General features: G+C 48.8%; 2 protein-coding genes across 5 annotated transcripts in view; both read right to left on the bottom strand.

Moving 5' to 3' along the window:
• TMOD1 (tropomodulin 1) overlaps positions 1 to 1,908 on the bottom strand; it is a 53,379-nt gene extending 51,471 nt beyond the window's left edge. For both annotated transcript variants that reach the window (XM_054986580.1, XM_054986583.1), the window contains exon 1: positions 1,761 to 1,908. The gene's annotated coding sequence lies outside the window, so the exon portion shown is untranslated. The remainder of the gene's footprint in view (positions 1 to 1,760) is intronic.
• A 3,081-nt stretch (positions 1,909 to 4,989) lies between these two features.
• The window catches only part of TDRD7 (tudor domain containing 7), a 48,464-nt gene continuing 40,849 nt past the window's right edge, over positions 4,990 to 12,604 (bottom strand). For all 3 annotated transcript variants that reach the window (XM_054986672.1, XM_054986674.1, XM_054986673.1), the window contains exons 13-17: positions 10,516 to 10,650; positions 10,300 to 10,410; positions 8,128 to 8,618; positions 6,273 to 6,433; positions 4,990 to 5,397 (exon numbers count right to left, since the gene is read on the bottom strand). In XM_054986672.1, coding sequence (XP_054842647.1) covers positions 5,177 to 5,397; positions 6,273 to 6,433; positions 8,128 to 8,618; positions 10,300 to 10,410; positions 10,516 to 10,650 — 1,119 coding nt within the window. In that variant the 3' untranslated portion in view covers positions 4,990 to 5,176. The remainder of the gene's footprint in view (positions 5,398 to 6,272; positions 6,434 to 8,127; positions 8,619 to 10,299; positions 10,411 to 10,515; positions 10,651 to 12,604) is intronic.

Raw genomic sequence — 12,604 nt, 5'->3', positions numbered from 1 at the left:
CCTGCACCCTCAGTGAGTTGGCAACCGTAGCTGCAGGTTTAATTTTGGTTTTTAAAAGCTGACACTGCTATTTTATCAGCCTCTTTCTCTCCCTCCCTCCCTCTCCATAGCAGCCCCTCTTACAGCACAGCAGTCCACCCACAAGCCACATCTGATGACTCACTTTCTTGTGAGGAATTGTGTGATGTTTCATAATACATAAAAAAGCAAGGCGGATAAGTGGCCTCTCGGGCTTGACAGCGAGTCGAGCCTTGGATTCCGCTCTCTGAGCCAAGAATTACCTGCAAGGAAATCCAGGGATCACTCCCCGCCCTCCTTGCATTAACCAGGGCTGGTGTCAGATACACCCCAGCGTATCTGCCATGATTGTTTCTGTGCATTATGCTCTGATCCTCTGAGAATGTGCAAAGGGAACTCAGTTGCTACTTGGCTCTTAGCTGCTTATCTTGCAGGTGTTTTGCTTTCACTTTCCCGGCTGGCTTGAGAACGTGGCCTTGGAGTGCCGGCTGGAGCCAGCCCTCCCTGAGACCTGAGATGAGCTCATTCCTCCGTTCCCTTCTCTCCCAGGCCTGGACTCTTCGTGCCAAAACTGTAACAGGTCTCCAATTCCCAGGGGTGGGAACGTCCCCCTATAATTAACACTGCTAACCCACCTGGCGTCACTTCGCCCAATGACCCTGTCTGAGTACCTTGACACTGATACATCTCTTTAATAAAGGAGCTTTAACTCTTACAGCTGAGTGTCTGCAGTCAAGTGCTTGGGGGATTTATCTGGCAAGACCTGACAGCTGGTTTGAGGGGTCCCAATGAAACCAGGCTGTGTCGTGGTTAGAGTGATGGACTGGATCTGAGAAACACAGGTTCGAATCCCCACTCTGTCACTGAAGCTCATCAGGCGACCTCAGGCCAGTGACCAACTCTCAGTCTAACCTACCTCACAGGAATGTTGTAAGGATAAAACAACGTAAGTTGCTTGTGAGGAAAGTGGGGGTACAGATATATAATAAATCAATAAAGCCGCGTGAGAGCCCAGGTCCCCCGCGCAGCAGCACTCAAGATGCTGCCGAACCCGAACCGCCTTTTGCGCGGCCTGTCAGCCAGGAGCAGGGCAGAGGCGCAGCCCTCGAGGCGAGACGTGCGCCGGCGGCGGAGGCGCCTTGAGGGCTCCGGGCAGCTCCCGGCACAGCGCGGCTTTCCCGAAACAGGCATCTCTACGCCTTGCCAGCCATCTTATTCGCGAGCGTAGGAATGGACGCGGGTGGTTTCGAGGCGCGCCCCTCCTGCTCCTCCAGGCACAGGCGCGGCATCGAGTAAGGGCAAGAGAGCGACGCGGGTTGCCAACGTTCATCCCGGCCCCGCTCCTCTGCCTCTTAGAGGTGGCCCAGAACCGAAGGAAGCGCGGCTTCGCTTCAGGCCAAGCCGGTCCGAGGGGCGGGCAGACTGTCGCGAAAGGGCGCAAGCACCGGGGCCAGGCCAAACGGTGGCAAGCGCGGGCACCCGCTTCCCCTGCTGGGGAGAAACACGCCAAGCGCCCCCGGCCCCCGCGGCTCCAGGCCGCCAGCCCCAGCCCCAGCCAGGCCGCGCGGGACGCAGCAGCTATTTATAGGCGCGCCGCCGCCGCGCTGAGCCCCCTCCGGCGCCCGACCAGCGCTTTGCCCAGATATGGCGCGGGCGGGCTGCGGCTGCCGGGCTGGCCGCGAGGCTTGGGGACGGGGCTCCCGCGGGGCCCGAAGTCGCCCGCGGCCCTCGCGAGTGCCTACCTGCGCCGCCGGCTCCGGCTCCGGCTCCGGCCCCGCTGAGGAGTCTGGCAAGGAGAGGCGCGCCGGGTGCCGCTCCGCCGCCCAGCCGCGCGCCTGCCGAGGAGCGCCCAAGTCGCGCAGCACAAGGCAGGGGCTCCCCCCGCGGTCAGGGCGGGCATCCGGCCAAGAGGACGGGCCGGCGGCAAAGGCCGCCCACCCCGCTGGCCGCAGCAGGCCCCAGCAGCCCCCCGGCCGCCCGCGCTCAACGCAGAGGGGCGCGTCGCTCGGAACAGCCCGCGGGGCGCTCGCCCGGGAGGCGCTCAACCTGGGCGCTGTTGCTTGGGAGTAAAGGGGCGGGCGGGATCGGGGGCTTCCGAATTGGACAGCCGCGTTTGAGCCTCGACCGTATTTGTGTCTCTTTGGCAAGAGATCGCACCGACCTCCCCTCCCCTTAAGTGTGCGCAAGGCGGCGACCAGGGCGCAACGCCCTGCGCGGTTCCACAGGCCGGCTAACGGAGGTGGAGGAGGACTTGGCCGCAGCGTCCCCCTCTATTTTATTCGGGATGAATGAAGCGCCCGCGAACGTGCATTGGTCCCATAAAACTGAAATGCCGCAGTATGTCGAAATTAGGCAGATGTACTTATTGGTTGTCAATTTATTCTGCAAATTACTACGTTTTTTTACCATTTTGCTCGACACCGGAGATGCCCTGTATGCCAGCGCCCGGACTGGACAGAGGGACTAGAATCTTACATGTTCTCAGCAAACGAAACAGGGCCCAATACCTCATTCTGGAGATCTGTCTCGTAGTCCCGCCCTTCCTATAAATTAGCACCCGTGGGACGGCAGCCACATCATGTGGGAAGATGAAACACATTTAAGAGTTCTTAAATTTGCATTGGCTAAAATTCTGACACTAAGTATATCCAGTTTATTCCCTCCACCCTCTCTTCTTGCCTCCCTTCTCAAATTTTAGATTTTAAATAGACGAGACAGGGCCCAGGCTTCTTGTTCAGTAAAGCAGCACACAAAGTGCTAAAATATATGAACAAACCAATTATTAGATAGCTAAATGGCAGTAGGGGGCACGGGAGACAAGCTCTGCTGCTAATTTTTTTTAAAGTGTTTAAGGCTACCCCCTTCCAAAAGTAAGATAGCAACAATGCTGTTGGGGGCTGGGACTGAACAATTTTTGCTGGCACTACAAGCAGAAGAGAGGGCCTGCCCTTGGGCAAAGCGTGGTTCATTAAGTTGGCAAAAAGCTATTTTTATGCCCTTCGGAGACAGCTGTCAACTAAGGCCTTTAAATTGTAAATGCTGTCAGCACATCGTTACAAACTCCTGGTTGGGAAATTCCTGGAAAACTTGGAGGTAGAGTCTGGGGAAGCGAGGGGCTTCAGCAAAGTAGCCATTCTCTTCGTCAGATGCTGACGAAGAGAACTGTGATTCTCGAAAGCTTATGATACAATGAAGTTGGTTAGTCTTAAAGGTGCTACTGGACTCTTTTTGATTTTGCAACCATATATGAATATAGCTTGTCAAGCAACTGCAGTTTTGTGGCACTCTAAAACCCAGCTTTTATTCAGGGCATAGCTTTGATTGGGGTGGGAGCGTACACATATCACTGGATCCTACTGTAATGTAGGCTTTGCCCCCAGAAGTTGGTTAGGGCCAATCAATATCCATGAAAACTCCAGAATGTCTGTCATTAACATGTCACACCATAGGTATACTGAGCCAAGACTGCATAAGGAGTATGCTTTGTGGCACATAATGTAAAACATGACATTATTGGAAGATCAAGAGGTTGAAGACAGACGATATTCTAGATGAAAGGCAGCTTGGTGTAGTGGTGTAGAGAGGCAGGACTCCAATCTGGAGAGCTGGGTTTGATTCCCCAGTCCTCCACTTGAATCCAGTTGGGTCACAGCTCTCGGCCTCACAGGGTGATTGTTGTGAGGAGGATAACAACACACTTTGTAAACCGCTCCCAGTGGATATTAAGTTGTCCTGTAGGACAGTATATAAAAATCGAATATTGTTATATTTCTTAACAATGTGCAGGCACCTAGCATGATATGCCACCACACAAGGCCTCTAGCCCTGCCAAATGATGCCTTGATGGTGAGTGCCAAGTAGACAAGAGGCAGTTAACATCTAAATAGGTTTCATAATGAAAGCATCAGGGAGAGAAAGATACTATTCTGCATTAATTGTGCAATGAAGTGCAACTAGATTACTCCAAATCTGATCCCTGTAATATGTGCAAACCAGATTTTCTTAGCAAAAGAAAAGCAAGCATCATTGTATGACTGACTTACCAATACAAAAAAGTTGGTTGTAATGATTTTAAGTGTGTGTGCGTGTGTCTTTAAATGCTTGGTGTGGTATAGAGGAAGAGTGGGGGGGGTGAAAGAGAGGGAGGAGTGAGTGATATGATTGGCTGATGGTGGAGAGAGTGGGTGGAGTGAAGGCAGTTTTGGACTGAGAATGGAGAGAAAAGATTCAGTCAGGGGCAAGAGAGGCAGGCGGAGTGCAGCCTTAGCATGTTTAAGCAGTTCCGAGAGAAATATTGAGTCTGGTATTAGCAGGCAAGCTGTGTGCAGCCTGAGTATTTTTAAGCAGTTCTGAGAGAAACACTGAGTCAGGAGAAAGCAGGCAAACTGTGTGTGCGCCTGAGAGAAGATCTGTGTGACTGGGTTTAAGTAAAGTAACTTTAAGAATTGAGAACTACTCTTTTGAAACAATCAAGTTTTAGAAATAACATGAAACCGATATGCTTCTTATAAAAATAAAAGCTTCCTTTGCTTTATTTATATCCCAGAGTATCTGTCATTCCTGACAGAAGCCTGACCCTTGGGCATGTTACTAAAAGGAGAAATTTAAGTTATTCTGGAATTTAATTCCTGGTGGCAGCAATCTACCAAGAGGAGGCAAGAATGTATTTTCAGGGGGCCGTTTCCTTCCAGACAGATTCCAGCGTAGTCGGTTCTAGGAGGTGGCCCAGTTTTCATACATCCGAGCATCATGAAGCTGCTCTGTGCCGAGTTCAATCCTTGGGCCATCCAGGTCAACAATATCTGGAGTGGCCGCAACTCTTCTGAGGCTCCCTTAAGGGAAGATGTCATTACAGTACAATTGGGGTGCAGACAGAAGTGGCCTTGAGAGTTTCATCTCACTGTCTGCCACTACTTGGAAGTAGGTTAACAGGTCAATTTACTTTTACACAATTTAATATGAAGCAGGAAGTGATCTGATAGAATATCATACTTTATTTAATATAGATAAACATTCTGTATTTTGTTAATTTTAGCATCAAAGAGTGCAAAAACCAGAAGTAATCCAGCATTTTTAGTCACAGCTATGTTAACATTCACATATTTTAAAAGCCTGTCCCATTCTTATTGCTCAAAGGTACTCAAGTTTCAAAAACAGATTAATTAGCTTTTGAAATCTCCATATGGTACTGGGTCATGAGGTCATGAATCCATATATCCGAGTCTGGTAGGGAAGTGTCAACTAAGTAGGCTACAACTTTTCGGTCCCATGGATTAGCCCCATCAACAACTGTTTGCACCTGTGCTACCAAAGCTTTCTTCTCCGTGTGATTTCGGAATACTACGGATGCTTCCTCTGACCACTGCTGCTGATCAACTCCTAGGAGGAAAAAAATGGTACAGAAGACTTTAAAGAATTCCAAGAAGTTGGAACTTGCATCTGGACCAACTTTCACCAGTGATAATTTAAGAGTCCACGAGGCTGAGACACAGCAGTGGTGGTCAGTGGTGACCATGACCTTCATTCAGATGCACCACGGGGAAAATCTGTGCCCTTCTACACGCAACTGTACCTGACTGCTGTACCCAGCCCCTGAGTCTTTGCTCTTCAACTAGTCCAACAAACAACCAGGAATTTAAATTAGGATTTTAAATGAATGACTGCACCACTCTAAACATGCCATTGACACTAGTACATGACAGGAACTTCTATTAGCCGGGGACACTTTTAGTACCTGCAAGGCAGCATTCAACCTCTGGAATATTTTCCCCCGAGCAATCTATTTGACCCCTCCCCCACTCTCCCCTTCAGACAACAGTTTCAACAACCTATTGTTCCTATGTAACAACTGATTATTCGCTTTCTAAGCCAAGTTCTGTAGGTTCTGGCTCTCATTTGTTGTTCTGTTGCAATATGGTTAGTAATACTTCAATGTTACGGGGTTTTTTAAATACTTCGTGTCATTCTTCTTGTTGACCCCTAAGACCCTACATGGTTTTTCTTAAGACATTTGAAAACATCTAACTGAATCGGACCATTAGTCTGTCAAGGTCAGTCTTGTCTACTCTGACTGGTGGTGGCTCTCCGGGGTCTCAGGTGGAGATCCTTCACATCACACCTACCACATCCAGAGATTTAAACATTTTGAGACTGAGGGTCAATGAATTACACAAAAAGCACCGCTGTTCTCATTTTTTAACAAATCTATCATTTCCATGTTTGTCCCTTTAGTACTTACAACGTCGGTCACCTACCAGCAAGCAGTGCTGTTACGGCCTGAAACGGCAGTTTTCGGAATGCATCTGGCAGAGGTTGCACTTTTTGGATGCTCAGCAGCTCATGTTTTCCATAGTCCAGCTCGTATACGGACACCAGCCCGTTGGCCAAAACTCCTTTTATTAACACTCTATACCACCTATGATAAAACAATGAAATAACCCCACATGCTCAGGTTAAAATGTCTAGGATCATGGCTCAAATTGCTGCTAATTAAAATATTGAAACTATGGACTGAAGGGGTGCTATGAAGCACTTGTGCCAGAGCGCAAGCGAGAATCTGCTGTGTGCACAGAAGGGCAGGTCCGTTTCTCATTCAGCAGACTGAAGTACCACGTGGCACCCTCTTACCAAGTCACTGACCATCTCCGATGGGGACAAACCCTGCTTGTATCTCAGTCGAGTGTTCTTTTGTCAGTGCCAATAAAAGAGCTCTCCTGCTCCAAGTTACTAAACTGGGACCCCCATAGCCTCAGGAGAACAAATCTCTTCTGCCCCTTCCTTAATTAAGAAGGTTTAGAGCTACCTGTCAAAGGAAGGGAATGTTCAAACGGACGCACCAACTGAACCCCCCCCCCCTCTGCTGTGAGTGGCATCCTAGGTTCTGTTCCACTTCCACTTTTTTTTTTTGGCTCAGCACCCTTAGCTGCCGTTGCCTCTCACCACCTGTTTTTGAAATCACATCCCAACACAACACCGGGAAGACCAGACCCCCCCCTGCTTTCCTGCAGGTCACCGACTCTGCTCTTGCCCTTCCTGCTCATTTGAGGGGTGCCGTGCTTGCGAGTTGCACGCTTGACCACACTGGCACAATAACCTTCCCAGGTACATCTTTTCTATTTATTTAATACTATTTTTCTCTTGCCCTTCCTGCAAGGAGCTCTAGGTGCCATGTCTCACTTTCTGCTTTCTATTTTAGTATCTTAACAACCTCGTGAGGTAAGTCAGGCTGAGAGTGACCAGCCCAAGGCAGTCGAGCACCCTTGGCATCAGTATGGGGATCAAAACCAAGGTCCTGGTCCAACACTAACCACTCCCTCAATGGGGTCTCAACTACTGCGTTGGAAGCCCAGCGCTGGACTAGATGGACCTTTGGTCAGATCAGAGATGTAAAGTTTGTGGAAATGTTGAAGTCACTGGGGAAAAAATGATTTCCTTCATATTAGTTCCCATCTGGGGAAAAATGGCAACATATGCAATATATAGTTTCCTATCAAACTTTTAACTGATTTAACATACAGTGCATCATTTATAACTTGGTACAGAAAACTGTATTATTTAGCAGATTTACAAGTATGGCTGTCTTTATTTTCTAAATTGCAAGTATGCAATACTCAAGACAGTTACCAACTTCTACACCTTATGCAATCACAGCACATGTATCTTTAATTTTTTGCCATCTGCGGGTGGGAAAAAACAAATCTTGAAGCTAAAGAAAACAAATTCCATAGAAAGCAAAATAAAATATTATTTGGACAGAAACTCAGAGTTTCTCACAGGTAGGACTATGAGCAAAACTCCCAATTTTTTCATTCAATTTTTTAAAAAAGTTCTTAGTGTTCTTTATATACTACGCCTTTTGAGTATGAAAAACCTTGCCTTAAGAAGAATTTTATCTGTTCTAAGAGAGAAAATACTTCATACGTCCCCCCCCCAGCACTGCCTCAAATTTCCCAATAAAACTGAAAAAAGTCCTTGGGAAAGAACAGCCCCTCCCCATTTCCCCAGGCCATCTCCAGGCGTGATCTATTAGAGCCCTGGCGTGCAGAAGCATCACTGATAAAAACAGCGCTCACCAGTGCAAGCTGTGTGGCATTTGCAGCAGCTACTAACCTGTTTTCCACTTTAGCCGCATAGAGTTTGTTCTTTTCCACAGCTATGGGCCTTTCATCTGCTCTGCTATAGTAGAGGAGCATCTCTTCCATCAGCACTTCTAAATTGTGCAGGTCCTGCCAAGGCTGGAGGACAAAGTAGCCCGGGTGGCAGGCCAGTGAAATAAAGACATCTATTTGTTCCCCAGATTTTGGCAGTGGCAATGGTGGTGGCATAGGCCATGCCACGTCCTCACTGCCAGGCGCCACAGCTCGGGGACCTGAACCGACAGGACCCTTCGTGACACCAACGCTTCGCCGTTGTGGCAAGTTCACTTCCCCCCTCCCAAGGGGGGAAATACTAGAAGAGACACTCAGAAAGACGTCTTTCTGGTGCTTCCACAAGTCCGCATGAGTGATCTGCCTGTTTATGCTTCGGTCTGGGTCCGAGAAGTTCTTTGGTGTGAATAAATAGATGTGTGCAATTCTATGGGATTCATCCAGTTTAACAACCTTGAAACAAAAAAGAGAGAGAACACACATTACAATAACTATTGCTGAGTTTGTATTTTTTTCTAGGTGAATATTCTGAATCATTTTCACACAAAATACGGGCTTGCTAAAGACCACATCAGAGAAAACGATCATGGGGTGCTGTGGCCAGTCTCAGCCACTACACTAACCCCCCTCCCCGGAGAAGTGTCCCCCCCACCTCCAACTGATATCTAAGCATACTCCAACTGGGACCCAGTTGTGGCATACAGCACAATTTGAGAGGATTTTGTTATGAACATCAGCAGGGAGAGACGAGATTTGGGAATGGAGTTAACTACTTGAGAGACTTGATATCTTGAAACATAATAGGCCGCCTGGCAAATAATCTGTCAGATATATACCCCAGCGTATCTGCCATGATTGTTTCTGTGCATTATGCTCTGATCCTCTGAGAATGTGCAAAGGGAACTCAGTTGCTTCTTGGCTGTTAGCTGCTTATCTTGCAGGTGTTTTGCTTTCACTTTCCGGGCCGGCTTGAGAATGTGGCCTTGGAGTGCCGGCCGGAGCCAGCCCTCCCTGAGACCTGAGACGAGCTCATTCCTCCCTGTTCCCTTCTCTCCCAGGCCTGGACTCTTTATGCCGAAACTGTAACAGGTCTCCAATTCCCAGGGGTGGGAACGTCCCCCTATAATGAACACTGCTCACCCACCTGGCGTCACTTCTCCCAACGACCCTGTCTGAGTACCTTGACACTGATGCATCTCTTTAATAAAAAAGCTTTAACTCTTAAGTGTCTGCAGTGGAGCGCTTGGGGGATATATCTGGCAAGACCCGACATAATCAGGGACTTCAAATATGAAAGCCCAACACTGCTCTCTGCTTCATGATGACGCCAGGCTTTGCTACCATTAGGGAAGGCTCAGTGGAAGAGCCTCTGCTTTGCATGCAGAAGGTCCCGGGTTCAATTCCTGTCACTTCCAGTTAAAAGACCAGGGAGCGGGTGGCGTGGAAGACCCTCAGCCTGAGCTCCTGGAGCGCCCCTGCCAGTTGGAGTAGGCAGTGCAAATCAATGGTCTGATTCAGCACAAGATGGCTTCATTTGAGTTCCACTTCAAAACAGTATTACGAGGACGCAAGCGTGATTTCTTGAAGTACATAAAATATACAGAACCAGGAGCTGGTTTTGTAAAAATCAGACCTCGCCTAATCAAAGGCGGGCAAAATTCAGAGAACCGTGCAGCAATTCTGAATACACTCAAGGGTGATGCCATATCCAACCTAGCTCCGAATCCGATTCTGTCGCCTAACACGCAATGCTCTTTCAGTGGAGAACAAGATGGACTTCAGTAATACAGAACACATCTACAGTCAACGACCCGCTTAAGAACCTGCATCAAAATCAGTCCACGGACATACAATTGCTACACCTTGCAGTGTGTCGTAATTTTCTCCACTAATCAAGTACTTTAGATAAAACAGGTAAAAATTTAGATGACTCCAGAGCAGATTAGATAGTAGGGGCGGAAAGCCAACGCCCTTCAATACGTGTTTTATTTAGGGCTGTGTAACATTTGGCTTTTTCAGCGAAAGCACACAAATGGTGGGATGAGACACCTAAAGACGGTGTAGCGCCCATGTATAGGTGGCATTCAAGAACACCTTGGAGCCTTCAGTATTAAGCAACGTAGTTTTTTCTTACCTTAATGCTGCAGTCAGGACAGTTTAATACTGTATCCCTCAGCCAAAGTACAGCATCCGGGGTCCACATGCCAATATGAAGAGGAAGGTCAGCTAAGCAGCATTTTGTGGCCTGCAAGTAATCCAGCAGTTACAACAGGTATATTTGGGCACAGATCGACCGAGTGTACTTCAAGAACCGAGAAGTAAAAGCAGTCCAGAAATATTTGCAGCGTACCTGAGGTGGGATTGCAATGATTTCACGCAGAAACACGGCAGGAATCTCTCGCAGCTCCCCTACTTTTACAGATGCTACCGTCCCTGTATCCATAAACTGCACATCAAGAGCCCGGCTGCTATGAACACTTGTTATCTGCACAGCAAAAGAATCAGAGCAGAGCAATAGCTTTAAAAACATAAAAGAAATATGTGTTGCTGGGTCTATATATGTTATTTCTTTTGTAAGCAGCTTACATCTTTCCTTCTCTATTTTATCCTCACAATAACCCTGCAAGGTAGCTTAGGAAGCTTCTATGGCAGAGTAGGGATTTGAACTTGTGTCTCCCAGATGCTGGCCCGGACAAATAATTGTCAATTACCACAGCAGGTTTAGAAATCGCCATTAGCCAATGAGTGAACCTTGATTAGATCTAGAATTCATCATGAAGAGACTTCAGAAAGGTAGATGGTGTGCATCTCAAGCTAGTGGAGTCAACGAGGCATCATCCTGACCATGAGCAAGCAAAGCTGAGGCAGCTGAGCATACTATTCCATGGCCAAAAGGCACTTGGCCTTTTAGCCACGGAGGACAGGGCTGCCCTTCCCTGTAGCTGTTCAACGAGGCCTTCTGTGCCGGCACACAGGGCACTGGGCAGGCCTGCAGATCGGCTGGTTCTGTCGCTACCATTTCCTCGGGGGGGGGGGTGCCTGCTCCCTCCCAGAGCACTGGTGCGGCTTGTGTCTTCCCGGAAGAGCCTGCTCGCTAGGAGGGGCATCGCCCCTGACCCTCAGGTTCTCCTTAACTGCCACACTCTCCAGGTAAGTAGTACAGAGCACACAGCGGGGTGGGAGGGAGGGGGTGTGCGCTTGCACAGAGGACTTCAATGAACAACAGTTGCAGTTACAGGTTAAGTGCAACTCTGTTTTCATTTTGGTCTTCTGTGCAGTCTCACATAGGAGATTAATCTATCACTGAAAAAACAGTGTTCTACTTACCTATCACAGTTGTTTTTCTAGGTCTTCGTGCAGGCACACACTGGGACTGCACAGGCCAGCCACCGGGAAAGATCTGAAAGCTCTCAGGTAGTAGGGGAATTTCCCCTGCAGCTACACGCATGCACAAGGTTTCCCGCCAAATGCCATGTTGCTGGGCGGAGCGATCCCCCTTCCTCCTATGCCGCCGCAGGGTAAGGAGATTCTCACAGCAGGACAGAGGGGAGGGCATGTGTGCCTGCGCGAAGACCCAGATGAACAACAGTTACAGGTAAGCGCAACACTGTTTTCATCATCGGTCTTCAGCGCAGTCCCACACCGGGAGAATAGCAAGCTACTCACCAATAGAGGAGGGTGTGAGATGATGATGAGAGAAGTGAATGAAGGACAGCTGTCCCCACTGCTGTCTCTCTTCTGGTGTTCACATCAACTGCGTAATGGCGTATAAACGTATCGGTGGAGGACCAGGTGGCTGCTTAGCAGATGTCCTGGAGCGGAGTTCCTTGCAGGAAGGCAGCCGAGGAAGACTGTGCCGTAGTGGAGGGAGCTCTGGGTCACCCCAGGTGGGAACTTCGACCGGGGAACAGCATTGCCTGATGGCTGCTACGATCCACCTGGAAAGTGAAGACACTTACACAGGCCAGAGTAACATACAAATAGGGCCTCAGACTTTCTGAATGGTTTTGTTCTGTTAACATAATAAAGCCCTCTTAACGTCCACTTTGTGTCGTGAACATTCCGCTTCCGAGGAAGGGTCTGGGAAGAGGACGGGCAAGACAACTTTTTGGTGTAAATGGAACCTGGATATGACCTTGGGAAGGAAGTCTAGGCTGGGATGTAAAATGACCTTTTCCTCAAAAAACTGGAGGAAGGGTGGGTCTATACGTAAGGCAGCAAAGCTCACCCACCCTCCTGAGAGAGGTGCCTGCTACAAGGAGGGCCACCTTCCAAGACAGCAGGTTAAGGTCACAGCTGTCAAAGGGGGGTAGCATGAGCTGTCCCAATTCTAATGAGAGGCTCCACTGGGGCAAGGGAAGATGCCCTTCCTTCAGGAATTGTTTGGAGGCCTGATGGGAAAAAACTGTCCTGCCATCCACGGGTTCACGGAATGCTGA

Source organism: Eublepharis macularius, chromosome 8, assembly GCF_028583425.1.
Source record: "Eublepharis macularius isolate TG4126 chromosome 8, MPM_Emac_v1.0, whole genome shotgun sequence".
NCBI lineage: Eukaryota > Metazoa > Chordata > Lepidosauria > Squamata > Eublepharidae > Eublepharis > Eublepharis macularius.
The sequence above is the reverse complement of the archived record's forward strand: the minus strand, read 5'-3'. Positions and strand labels throughout refer to the sequence as shown.